This window comes from Amblyomma mixtum, chromosome 2 (assembly GCF_055824585.1).
Source record: "Amblyomma mixtum isolate Tamu chromosome 2, ASM5582458v1, whole genome shotgun sequence".
NCBI lineage: Eukaryota > Metazoa > Arthropoda > Arachnida > Ixodida > Ixodidae > Amblyomma > Amblyomma mixtum.
In genome coordinates, this window is record NC_143013.1 from 294559517 (window position 1) to 294572657 (window position 13141).

At 45.8% G+C, this 13141-nt stretch overlaps 1 protein-coding gene across 2 annotated transcripts in view; it reads left to right on the top strand.

Annotated features, from left to right (window-relative positions):
• anne (polyamine-transporting ATPase anne boleyn) overlaps positions 1 to 13141 on the top strand; it is a 127778-nt gene that overhangs the window by 81954 nt on the left and 32683 nt on the right. For both annotated transcript variants that reach the window (XM_089574490.1, XM_089574489.1), the window contains exons 3-8: positions 5717 to 5884; positions 7179 to 7237; positions 7459 to 7549; positions 8331 to 8500; positions 11551 to 11620; positions 12282 to 12416. In XM_089574490.1, coding sequence (XP_089430616.1) covers positions 5717 to 5884; positions 7179 to 7237; positions 7459 to 7549; positions 8331 to 8500; positions 11551 to 11620; positions 12282 to 12416 — 693 coding nt within the window. The remainder of the gene's footprint in view (positions 1 to 5716; positions 5885 to 7178; positions 7238 to 7458; positions 7550 to 8330; positions 8501 to 11550; positions 11621 to 12281; positions 12417 to 13141) is intronic.

Here is a 13141-nt window from a genome sequence, read left to right on the forward strand (position 1 = left end):
TCATTCTCAGATCAGGCTATGTGCGCAGACTTCAGCTCGTCTCCGCACAAATTTTTATTCTTGCGTACATACATACGTGTGCGTGCGCGCGCTGTGTGTGTGTGTGCGTGCGTGCGTGCGTGTGTGTGTGTGTGTGTGTGTGTGTGTGTGTGTGTGTGTGTGTGTGTGTGTGTGTGTGTGTGTGTGTGTGTGTGTGTGTGTGTGTGTGTGTGTGTGTGTGTGTGTGTGTGTGTGTGTGTGTGTGTGTGTGTGTGTGTGTAAAAGCAATGCACAGCACCATGCCACCGTGCACACAAAACAGACTATGGTTGAAGTTCTCGATGGCGTCGCAATACGAAGAGTTTAAGGGGCACTCATAACCGATAAAAGTTGGCCTGTGTACCGGTAAGAGCGGGTTGCCACCGTTTTGAAGTGAATGACGGTGTAACGTAGCCTCTGGGATCCGCGCAAAAAATCGACGTCGACGCACGCATTTTACTTGCGTAATCGGCCGGTGATGGCGACACCTTTATTTAGTTTTTTTTTTGTCTTTTATACCTTATAAAAGCTCGGTTTTCGGTGAGAGTGGTCTCTTTATAATAAAATGCTGTACGATATCGCTCCGTTTTCGGTGAGGGTGACCTCTTTGCGATAGAAGTGGTACGGCATCGCCACGTGAGGTTTCGCGTGCGGGGCCTCCAAAAAAAGTGGGTTGCACTCAACCCTCCCTCACCTCCGCTAACCCCGCTAGGCCCTGAGTCCTATAGCTGTTCAGCAAATGCGCTCTCTCTCTCTCTCTCTCGCTCTTTTTACCGCCGCTTTCTTGCATTTCTGCGATTTGCATGTCTTGGCACGTGTGTCGACTCGTTTCACCCGTTCAGGGAAACTCGTTGACGGCGTATGAGGCACTGTGCCAGAAGTGGGGCACGCCATTTAGTTATGCCTGCCGCATTTATTGTCGCCAGCAGCACAGCGTCGGTTCTGCCCTAGTTTGACGACTGGTCTCTCTTCGAAAGGCAGGGCAGTACTTTCCAATCTCGCTTTCGTCCAGGCTGCGCCACGGTTCCGAACCACTTGTGTTCCGAACCACTTGTGTGGGTTGAACCAGAGGCAACTTTGAAAGGGGCAGTCCCAGGTGCGCAATGCATTCTTTTGAAAACTCGATTCCCGAAGAAAAAAAAGGGGGGGGGGGGGGGGGGGGTTCAACATAGTTAAACTGCGTAGACGTGCGAAAGCATGTGTTTACCCTGGTTGGCTCGTGGTTTTGCTTTGCTGGGTCGTCGGCCCGTCTGGCGACGATTAAGCTTATCCGACATGTTCGCGCCGCAGATGGAAGTGCAATGCACGGCGCTAATGTGTGTGTGTGTGGATATGATGCCATCGTTTTGAGGCAACAGCAAGTGTGTTGCTCTGCGCCCTGGCCAATCCCCCGCCGTGGGTATGTGCCATTAAGCCTGAGGACATCATCATCATAAAGTGTATCGCAATTTAAGACGAGGCGTGATCGGCGGTCAACTTCCATGCAATAAAGAAAACAAAAACTGGCGATAGCACACAGTGCTCTCAGTGGCCAGCGAAGCTGATCTGTTCGCGCCGGCACTGGTTGGAAACCCACTCGCGGCAGTAGTTATTTTATTTCTGTGCGGGCTGTTGCTATGCTAGGTTTGGCTAAGGTCACCCTCCAGGTCACCCTCAAGGTCACCCTCCCATTGGCTGCAGCTTACGCGACGCTTCCTAACCCGAGCTTCCTCCCATTGGCTACTGCTGGCGCGAAGCTCCTCCGAACTGACCCGAGTTACTCCGAGGCTTCACACAAGATTAGCTGGGACCGCGACAAGTAGTGCTTTCGCATTGCAAAAAAGAAAAAAAAAGCCCACAGGACGCAAACCGAACGGCGGCGCACGTGGAGCTCATCGCAACACGGAGGCCATTGCATGCTCTGTCGCATTACGCACATGCGGGCTCATTCGTGTTTTCCAACTGTTCTGAATCGGTTTGTCGGGGTCATCGCTGCCGCAGGTGCACGCCCGTAGTTTCAGTAAACACAGTCGCCGGTCGCGTACGCTGGGATGCTGAAGATGTTATTTTTGCTGGTAGTAGAAAATAAGCTTCGTTAGAGATTTAGCACAGCCCGCCAGCCGTACGGCCAGTGCGGTAACGCGTTATTAGACAGATTTAGCGCAACAGAGACGTATACCGGATTATCGGACTTTGGTTGCGCATGCGCAATGGCCCCTCCCTTGACACTGCGCGTGTGCAATAGGCACCCGGTAAACTGGTATACGCTAGTACGTCTGCGCTATGCTAAATCTATCTGGTTTTAGCGTAGCCGGTTAGCCGTACGGTAAATACGGCGTTGCCGTTGCCAGGCTTGCCTAACCGCATAAGGTGAATCATTTTGAATAAAAAAAAGCTGGTCATCTAATTTCTTATAGTTAGCTTCTTAACTATTTCAGTTAGGCACCTGGTTGCAGTTGGATATTTGTAGCCGGTCATTAGTGGTATCTACGTCAATTTTTAGAATTTCGATAACGCGATTACCTTCGGCGCTATGGCTCAACAAAAATTTGGCCCGCCCGCGCCTTTTCGAAAAGCGCGCGTCTTTGGCGCGCACGTATCTCGTGACTTTGCCCTATGTTGGCTGGTGGTGGTGGTGGTGAAAACATTTATTAAATCATAGGGAGAGGTGTTGGGGGTCGTGACTTGAAGGGTCACGCCCTTACAACCACTAGGTGGGATGCCTAGTCAGGTACCCCATTGGCGTTTGCCGCAGCCCGGGCGCGCTGCGTTAAGGCCCTTTGGGCCTCGAGGGTGCAGCAACCGGACAGGGTCGCCTCCCAGTCCTCTCGGGTGGGGTTTGGGATAGGGGGTAGGGATGGGTTCTGCTGGCAGGCCCACACCATGTGGTAAGTGTCAGACACCTCCCCACAGTGTGAACACCGCCCGTCGAATTGAGGATCGAAATGTTGTAGAGTTGTCGGGCACAACATCGTGTTGATGAGCAGGCGCAGGAGCACCCGCTCGTTGGCCTTCCCCAGCCCTTTGCACGGGGTGGGAAGAGTTTGGTGCGTGGATTTGTAATACTCGCATATTTCTTTAAAAGTATAAATCGGATTGAAATCAGTGTCCTGGTCGGCGTCGGGTCCCGTGGGAAATGCCCGGAGAGAGAGCGCGCGGGCGGCGGCGTCGGCTGCCTCATTTCCGTGGACGCCTTGGTGACCTCGAGCCCAAACGAGAGATCGGTGCGCGGGATCCTAGTCTCTGCTACAATTTTGGTAAATGCGATAAGCTAGGGGAGTAACCCACCCTTGCGTGACGTTACGGCAAGCCCCTCGCGAGTCGGTGATTATGTTGGCTGGAGCCATGGTGGCTGGAGCAGCGGCACTAGCGAAAGCAGCGAGCACCGCCAACCGGACGGGACGGAGAAAGTGACGGGGGTTGTTTCAGTTGTTTCGCGCACCATGGGCGCGCGTTTCGAAAAGGACGCTTGACGGCTAAATTTTGTTGAGCCATGGTGCCGAGGGTGATCGCGTTTTCAAAGTTTTAAAAAGTGATGGGGCTATCACGCCCCATCCAATCATGCCCCATCCATCCCCCAAGCCAATGACGTTGGCCGATTCCCATGAACCTTCTTGCGGGGGTTGCGTGGCAATGCCGGGAGTGGCCGGACTTTGCAGATGGGAGACTATTTCCACGTATCATTGTAGTGTCCGTTCGTTCGCGCTCAAAGCCGCAGGAACGGGGCGTTATCATTTTTGTTCGTGACGCGAGAAGCGACTGGACTAATCTCGATTGATCACAGCCATGAAGAACTGCATCTACGTTTTTCCAGATGACTAGTTGATTTTGACCTGTTATCTTCAAGTTTCCTTGCCGGCTTTAAATTGAGCGATGCAGCGAGCGGCGGGCATTCGTAGTTCGACGACTGACGAGCACGTTTGTTGCTTACGCCGCTGCCGTGCTGTTTAGTTCTTTTGCGGGCGGAGGTCAGCCCAAATAAAGTGCTTCGTTTGCAAGTCTTGTTGCTGTGTTTCTGACCGCTGGACTGCCCTCACTACAACGTGACACTATCCCCAACAATGCAGGGAGGAGAGGACTCCCTTTTTTTTTACGCCACTGCTGCACTGTCACGCAAGCAGGTTCATGAGCCACAGTGGCTCAGTGGTTACGGCGCTCGGCTGCTGGCCCGAAAGACGCGGGTTCGATCCCGGCCGCGGCGGCTGAATTTCGATGGAGGCGAAATTCTAGAGGCCCGTGTACTGTGCGATGTCAGTGCACGTTAAATAACCGCAGGTGGTCGAAATTTCCGGAGCCCTTCACTACGGCGTCTCTCATAGCCTGAGTCGTTTTGGGCCGTTAAACCCCAATAAACCAATAAACTAAACCAAACCAATCAGGAGAATCGGCCGACTCCATTGGCTGGATGGGGTCCTTTGGTGCGGAAAAGCAGTTTTTTTTTTTCTTGACTTCTATCCACCTATATTATATACAGTCTAGCCCGTTTATAACGAAGCCACTTATAGCGAAATAGCGGTTATAACGGAGGGATTTCAATTTCCCATTCCCATTTTTGCATTTTCAATACATTTTGGGTCCGGTTTTAACGAAGTAAATAAGAGCGCGTCAGCGGATAGAACGAAGAGATTTAATACCAACCGAAAAATAATCTGCCAATCAACACATTTTTGCGTCCTTGAGGCGATTTTTTTCGCGAAAATAGCAAGATTCGGCTGACGGCGTCCTTTCGTGGCGTCGTCTGCTCTACTGCTGAGCGAAAGGTTGCTTCACTGCATCGCATGGCACGCCGGTCTCGTGTTGCGCCGTCCTTGAACGGCGTCGCGGCGTAGAGCGGTAGAGCACGCCGCGCAGGGGAAAAATGTAAAAAAGAACAGAGACGATTTTTTTTTTTCGATCAGAGAGCTGCCGTCTTGGCCAATCGCGGTTCTCTATTTCTCCCAGGCAGTCGGCGCCACGGCTGGACTGCAGTCTGCAGGAGGTGTGGCAGCGCGCGCTTTGTTTTATGTCGGTGCCGCGGTGCGCAAGGCAGGGAGAAAGCGCGGCAGCATTGTGCATGTTGGAAGCGTAGCTCATTTTTATCGGTATCGCGGATCGTTGTATGCTGTTTATAAGGACAGAGTTATTCGACTTGATCTAGCTGGTGAACGGGCAGCTGAGCGCAGTGTCGCACTGTTCCAGGTTGGGAGCACGGCGAACGCTACTGAGATCGCGCGTGACGCCATTGTCACTTGTTTTCTGCCCGCATGTTTCTGCCCGCATTGACGCCGTCACGGTTTCCTGTCTTGTTCCGCTTCTTTTTATTTCGTGAAACGTGTTCAGGGGACGCTGGACGACTTCTTTCAGCGGCAATAAATCTGTATGCCGATGTTTGCATTTTTTTCGTAGTCCGCATATTACGAAATAGTGGATATAGCGAAGTGATTTCCGATTCCCGCCTACTTCGTTATAACCGGGCTAGACTGTAGTCAACTTTTTGTAGTTAACCACCAGCTTACTAGATAACATATGATTCACCTGTTTTCGGCTGTCCATCAACACTGGTATCACAATGCCACAAAAGCCATCTAAAGAAGTCGGTATTTAAAAATTCAGGTCAAGATTTGCTTAAACATGTTGATCAATTGAACGATTTCACGATGACATACTTTTGAACTTGTTGTTCTGGGCTTGTTTACTTTCACGTCCTTTGACCTTCCCACTGCGGCATCTCTGTGTGCAGGAGGTGTTTGGGTACCGGCCAGACGGCTGTCGCACGCTGGCTACCTGGTGCGGGGTGCTGCTGACGGCGGGCTTCCTGCGGCTCCTGTTCCACTGGCACCCCGCCTGGTGGCTGTACTGCACCCACCGGCGATGCCCGCTCCACCAGGCCACCAGGGTGCTGCTCGTGGTGGGTAGTTCACTGCTGCTATGTGTGTACGCGGCATGACACCGGCTTAGCTTGGTGACACTTCGGAAGCTTGAGTCCCTGCATACATCACCTACGGGAACAGAGTTACGCAAATGTGTGCCATGTTTCTTGCCAAAGTCTCCTAGCTATGAGGGAAAGCCACTTGCCTGCAGAAGCCCCTCTACTCTGTGCAACGGTTAGAATGGCTGGGTGCTCATTCAGTCCCTGTTCTTTTATTTTTTGGCTGTCAAGCTCACCTTATATGCGTCCAAGCAGAGTGCTTTCTAGTTGAGTGGGCCGACTCGTTATTAGTGGACCGTCTGCATAGACTCTGAAAGGAATACTCACCGTGTGAATGAGGGGGCGCTGCCTGCTGGAAACAACAGCAGTCACTGGAACATTGGAATGCCCTCTCAGCAATAAACGAAACCTTATTAAAACAGTATGGTCTGATTACGGAAGAAAATTACTTTTTAATGAACATGTGCACTCAAACAGAAAAAGAAAGCCTGCAAACCATAAGGTGAATTGGCTGAATCAGCAGGTGCCCCCCCCCCACAGTATTAGTCAAGTGCCGAGCGTACCGTGGTGCCGAGCATTGAGGTGGCATCAGCTTCCCAGCAATGCATGGTTGCTTTGGAGTCATTTGACTCCACGACTCCATGATATGACTTTGGAGTCATGCATAATTCAGCAAGCTCATTTTTTTTCATTCACTTTTCTTTTTGAAATATCTCTGCAATGCATGATGTACAGTTTTTGTCAAAAGTAACCAGGCTGCATGGTTTGCTTCTAGCTTGTATAGTGGAGCCCTTGTGGCTTTCCTAAAGATCAAAACTTGCTGGAAGGTAAGAAGACCACCAGTCCTTACCTTTAACGACCATTTCAGCTTCAGGGAAGCTGTAAGGGCTCCACTGTACTAGCTAGAAGCAAACCATGCGGCCTGGTTACTTTTGACAAAGACTGTACATCTGCTGTGTTCAGTAATGCTACAGTATTATTAGTGAATAAGTTAATTACCTAATTATTACCCTGCTGACATGCTTTGGAAGTACATTTTTTATGATAATTGGTTTAATCTATTCCCTATAATGCAGTTCCGTGTGTGTAGTTCTGTTGGAACACACATTAATTTAACTATAGCCTCTATCTCTAATTTTGCTTGATGCAGCACGAGTCTCACAGCATCATGTCTGATGCAAGTTACTATGTTGTTTTCATTAGGAATGGTTACGCTTGCTAAGATAAAAGTGCTGCCTCTTAATTTATTGGACTGCACTATGCATATTTTCAGGATCAGTACAAGCAGCTATTTGTAGAACGAATTCGGACTGTCTTGCCTTCTAGTGTCAAGTAAGTGACATTCAGTGGCATATCCTTCTTTGGATTAATTGTTCCTGTTTTTTTGTTTGCTTTGTTTTGTTTTTCATTTTCATTCTGCATGAAAGAAACCAGTGTCTGTTTTTAATGCAGTATGAAGCTACATTGGTAGTCTATCTAAAAAGATATTTAATTGAAAATATTGGTTTTCAAGTTGATTCGGTTTGTGAAAGGTATGTATCTTTGCTTTTCAGTGTGCCACTTATGTTATCGGTAACAGGTCAATCAGATTCTCCTCTTGAGGAGTCAAACAAACTTGAAGAACTTGTGACACTCAAACCGGGAGTAAGTGTTGCACGCTTTCCTTCTTTATTTCCGATCTAGATTAATGCATGAGGCCATGTGCTGCTAGAATATCTTGTCTCCTTGATAACCACTTATCTTAGGTGACTGTTCTAGATTGCCATAATATTCCTTCTTTGGTGAAATTAGCAGCTGAGCACTTAATGTAAACCAGATCTTGGGCTGGCTAGTTGGTTTTTGAAAATCTGTTTTGGATATCTTACCATTGCAAAATTGTTTTCTCAGCTTTGGATGCTTGGCTTTTATGAAACACTTGTTATGGTTATTTTTTTTTCCTCTGACTTGAGGTTATCGTACAACTGCAGTCTTACTGTTTGGCAAAAAAACAAAAAAAAATGTGTAGTGAAATGCAATGGAAAATGTTAACTAAGGGAAAGGAGTCGTTTTTTTTTTTTTTTCTGTCACCACCCATTGTTGGTGGTATGGAAGGCAATAATGTAGGCACTGTATTTAAGGTGAAATAAATTGTTAAATTGTGAGGCTGGTTGTGAGGAGTGTAAGGATGAGGACACATGTTTTGTTTCATCTATTTAGACACTATCCATATAACAGTGCATTCCTTACACTTAAGCTTGTGCTTAGCTTTTGATTTTATACTTGAGTATGCTTGATCAGTCTAACCCATAAAGCCCACCTTGATTCCAGGGTGTAGTCTTGTCCTCTGTGGGTTTCCCTGTGGTCGAGCGGCACGTTGCATGGGTGGCAGAGGCTTCGGGGGGAGAGCGTGCAGAGTTGCCCATCGTTTTTCTCTGCCATTTTTCAGGGTTCGCTGCAGCCCACGGACAGATTAGTGTACTTCGAGAACAAGAAGATCCGCTACATCTGGGATGGCGACATCAAAGCGTTTGCCAGGTTGAGGGGTTTCGATAGAAATGTGCCGTGTTCTTACTTTCACCAGCAGAAGGGCATTTCGCTCCAGGAGCAAGTGGTTAGGTAGTGTACAACAGTCTCTCCTCCCGTTTTATTTTATTTTATTATTCTTGCATTGTATTCTAACTTTCTCGGCCATGCCAGTTGTGAGGTTGACTTGTGGCCATGTGTACTGGACTTGCCACAGCATGCCTGCATTACATGATCAGAATACCTGCAGAGGTAAGAACTGTGCAAATTTGAAGTTCGCAATGAGCAGAGAGTTGAATTAAAGCACTTCTTTTTTTTTTTCTGCCTGTCTGTAACAATTCTTGTAATATACATGAAAGCACTTTATTGGAAGAATTTAAATTTGTTGTGTGCGCTCTTTGCTAATTCGTTTGCACCTTTCTCATCTCTTAAGTGATGGCAACATACTGCAAGAATTTTAATTGTAATGATAGATTGTGTTTAAAACTCCTGCTAACTGTCAGAATATTGATTGAGAAGTGCTAGCACTGTTTCTTTCATGCAGTAAAAGAATATCACTTGAAAGTGCCTATGACTTTGGAAGACTATCATGCTTGGCGCACAATTTTCTAAGCTTCTAGCACTTTAAAAATTCATCACACTGAGACACATTCTCATTCTCGCTTTGGCAAATAATCCATTTCATGAATGTGTAGCTCTAACAACCAAGTAAATTCGACTTGTGTTTTGCTGTCACAAGACTCCAGGATTCTTTAGTCTTGTACTTCGCATTTGTAGGAACTGTTAAACTGCTGTCTCTTCATTATATGTGTACTTCTAATTTATTTCCTTTTTACCCTGCTATCTGCCATACTCCGTGCGCATTGTTGCTGTGATGAATGCTTTGGTACTCTAGAATTTATTGTCAGCTCGGGTGCCTTGGCATTCCAAGCATTTGAATTGGGACACTTTGGCATTACAACATAGAGCATAGCAAGAAAATTCATAGTTCAGGCTTTTGATTGGGCCTTGGTATACAAGGTGTCCCATTTAAAATAGATGAAGATTTTTTTTAAATCAATCTTTTTCCATAGAGAAATCAAGTGTGTTTTTAGGAGTTACATGAAGTGCAGGCGAGTGTTTTTTTGCTTCGCCTGCATTAATAATTAGTCGACATTAACTTTTTTATATATGACTATATAAATGCTGTCGTATGAATTCGAAAGTTGTCGAGCGCCATAAAAATGGTCCGACCCAGGTGCTTCCGACGTGGTAGCCTTAGTGCAGCCCTTTCGTAAAGAAAGAATGAAGACCCATGAAATTTAAAATATACCACGTGACAGCATGCTTCATGCGCCTAGCACGCCATGATTAGGGGTCTCGTTTGCAACTTGGTAAAGAGCTGTGAGCTCCACGTTTTCTGCACTGCGCACGACAGTGCTTCGCGTTGCTGTTGGTTCCTAGATAAGTGCCAGCGATATGCCATTTTCATGGCACTTAACAACTTTCCAAGTCTCACCTGAAAGTCTATAAGGCTACATTTAAAAAGTTAATTAATGTCGACGAATTATTAAAATAAGCAGAAGAAAAAATACTGACTGGTACTTTAGAAAACTCCTAACAATATTCACTTGATTTCACTCCAGAAGAGTGCTTTGGTTTCTTTTTAATCTTGATCCATTTTAGCTGGAACAACCTGTATAAATCCACAATAGAAAATGTCATGCTCATACAACCTGCTGCTGAGAGCTTAAGTATTGCTTGTCAGTATAATGCTGTGCGCTTTGTACCCACTTCAAATCGTGAGATGAAATCATGCATAAAGCTTATAAGCTCTGGCTTCTTTGTTCTTGCCGCAAGAGTTATGAATATGGCTGTGCTTTTAATTAGCTGAGAGCTAACTCATTGAATGTTGTTAAGGATGCCAAATTGCAAGTGTATTCATGGGTGATAATACTTCTGATAGTGTAGCATGTCGCCCGTAATCATTCTTGCGTTTTCTCTCTGTCTGCGACGCTGACAGCTCCTGCTTTTCTTTTTTTGTGACCTAGGCAGCACATTTTTTTTTTTTTAACAACTATTTGGACTTCAAAGCTTTGCTACAACACTGCAGTGTTACTTTGCTTCCATAACACACACTGCCTGTTTTAACATGCTCAAACATTTTAGGCTCAAATTTTACTTTTGCTGCCCACTAGTGAACGTAGGCATTACGACTTAGTTGTCATTTTAAGTACATCTGTTTGTTCAGTGTGGTAGTTACCACAGAAGCCCCTTTGCACTGTTGTGCAAAAATCTAGTAAGAAATAGAATAGTAAGAATAGAATCTAGTAAGAAAACAGAGCACTGAAACAAAGCTGTGCTGAAGAAGTGCTTTGCTGCCCATTGTAGGGCATGCTTTCCTGCATAACACACTGAATTTGGATTCCAAATTTTGATGCATAAGCATGCCCGAATAGAAGAAATAAATGGTGCTCATTAGTTTCCAGGTTGTTTCAAGCAGGTACAGGGTTGGTCAAAAGTTCCCAGGCCACAGGGTCTGCATTGCACACTTATATCCTGGCATTTATGATGGCGATAAAGCTTTCAAGTGTCTCGGAGGTTAGAACGATACTTCTTCTACCCTCTAGAGATACTTTGAGCTTCAGTGATGTCGTAACAACCTGACTATGCGACTAAAAAGTAGACCCTGCGGCCTGGAAACTTTTGACCGGCCCTGTGCCCTCATTGTTGCTTTACGCGGACATCCCCATTTCTTGTGGTCTCTTTAAGTGTTGACTTTTAGTTTAATTTAATTCACTTGGCTGCCTGCTGCTTGGATCTTGTTTCCCCTTCCATTTTTTTCTTGACTATTGTGAATGTTAATCTGAAATTTCTTCGCAAAGATTTAGTATAAGTTCATTACTCCTCTAACATTCTTCAGTGAGAACGAGTCGCGTGACTTGCCTTGCATGACATTGAGCTTTCCCTTTCTGCTGTAAACTCTGTCAGTGCATCTTGCTGCTGCATATTGCGTCTTCTCTCTTGATCATACTTTTTCCTTCCCCTTCTTTTTCTTTTTTTTGACTTTTGTAGAGATGCCTGCCTGTAAACAGATCGAAGTGTTTTTGCCTTGTTCATGTGCCTCTGCCCCTCATTGAAACGATGCTCCTTGACTTTTTCAGACGAGTTCTTTTTGGGGATAATGTAATTAGTGTCCAAATACAGTCAGTCTTTCGTATCCTCTTTCAAGAGGTTAGTCTTGAATACCTCACTTCTCTTTGGTTATAGCATCTGGTATAACCTTTGAGCAGTACGATTAGCTGTGTGATGTGCGGTCAGCTATCTGGAAGAGTAGCGATGCATGCCGCCTTGTGTACTTTCTCTGTCGACTACTTTTAAAAGTAGCATAGAATTATTCCCTCATGCAGTAGTTGCTAAAGCCAACAAAAAGCTCTTTCTGTAATACTTACGATGCCTTTAAGGCTTCTGCAATGCCAGTCTTGAGCCATGTTATTTCTGTACGAGTTGTAAGCACAGCCAGTAATCGCCACAGACAGATTATCGTAGGGCTCCCATGTTCTCTTTTTCCTACTCAGTGCTGTGCTAGGCTGCACAGTGTCAGGCTCAAGAGACGCTAGTGAGAACATAATATTGATAAAACTTTCGAGCCTAATTTGAGCTTGCACGAAATTTATTTTTTCATTAATTACTGTTGTTTAATTTTATCTGTATTTTAAAGAAGCAAGCTTGTTCATTGAAAAAATTAAGCAGTACTCAGGTTAACTTGAACAGGGAACTCTAATGAATCCTGCTCAGTAAACGAACGTTTTCTTGCTTGTGTTTGTAGTTGTGCCCCTTTCTAATAATGTCGTGGCGTTTCATCGTGTGCTCCTGTCTGTTCCCTCCCATACAGGTTCTTGAGCCATTTTATGTATTTCAAGTATTCAGCATGATCATCTGGTTCTGTGATGACTACTACTATTATGCGTCATGCATCATCATCATGTCTACATTGTCTCTAGTCACCGGCGTCTATCAGATTAGGCTGGTGAGTACCACATTCTCCTCTCGTTCACTGTGCATATTGTTGAAATGTAACTGCATATCTTCTGAGGTGCAGCCGGAGGGTGTCAAAACACAATAACATACCAACTTGAGAACTGGAAAATATTAGTTTTTTGGACATTAAGCATAACTGAATTGAAATGCAATAAGTTCCTTCTTTTAGGGCTAAAATAAAAAGGAAAAACATAATGGCTTCTCCTTCATTAACTATTGGCTTATTTTATCTGCCCAAGGGTGAGGTTGGAAAGTGTGGCCATAGATTTCATGGGATCCTTTGGCAGAACAACTAAGAGCCATTGGTGTAAAAGATTGCGGAACTGCTTGAAGCTGCAACTGTGAAAGACTCTGGAATTTTTTTCCATCAAGGTCCTGTGAATTTTTCTGGTACACAGTGTGCCTGGTGCACTCCATTCAAGGAAGCTGAGAGGGTAGCAAGTGAAGGAACCAGCAGTTAGCTGCAGCATGCGCTCATTATGTGCATGGCAGTACTTGCCTTGGTGCAGTATGGCAAAGATGGCTTGCCGTATGGCACGGGTTGTGCGCCAGCATTCTTCAGCACTAGCTTTGCATTGTGAAAATAAATGCTGGGGGCAAATTAGATGTGCTGAGCGCTGTGCAGTGGCACACACAACCATTTCAGTAGTTCCAGAGCATTCAGTGGTTTAAAGGAATTTCATGCCATTTCCTTGTTAGTTTTTTTTTTTCTCC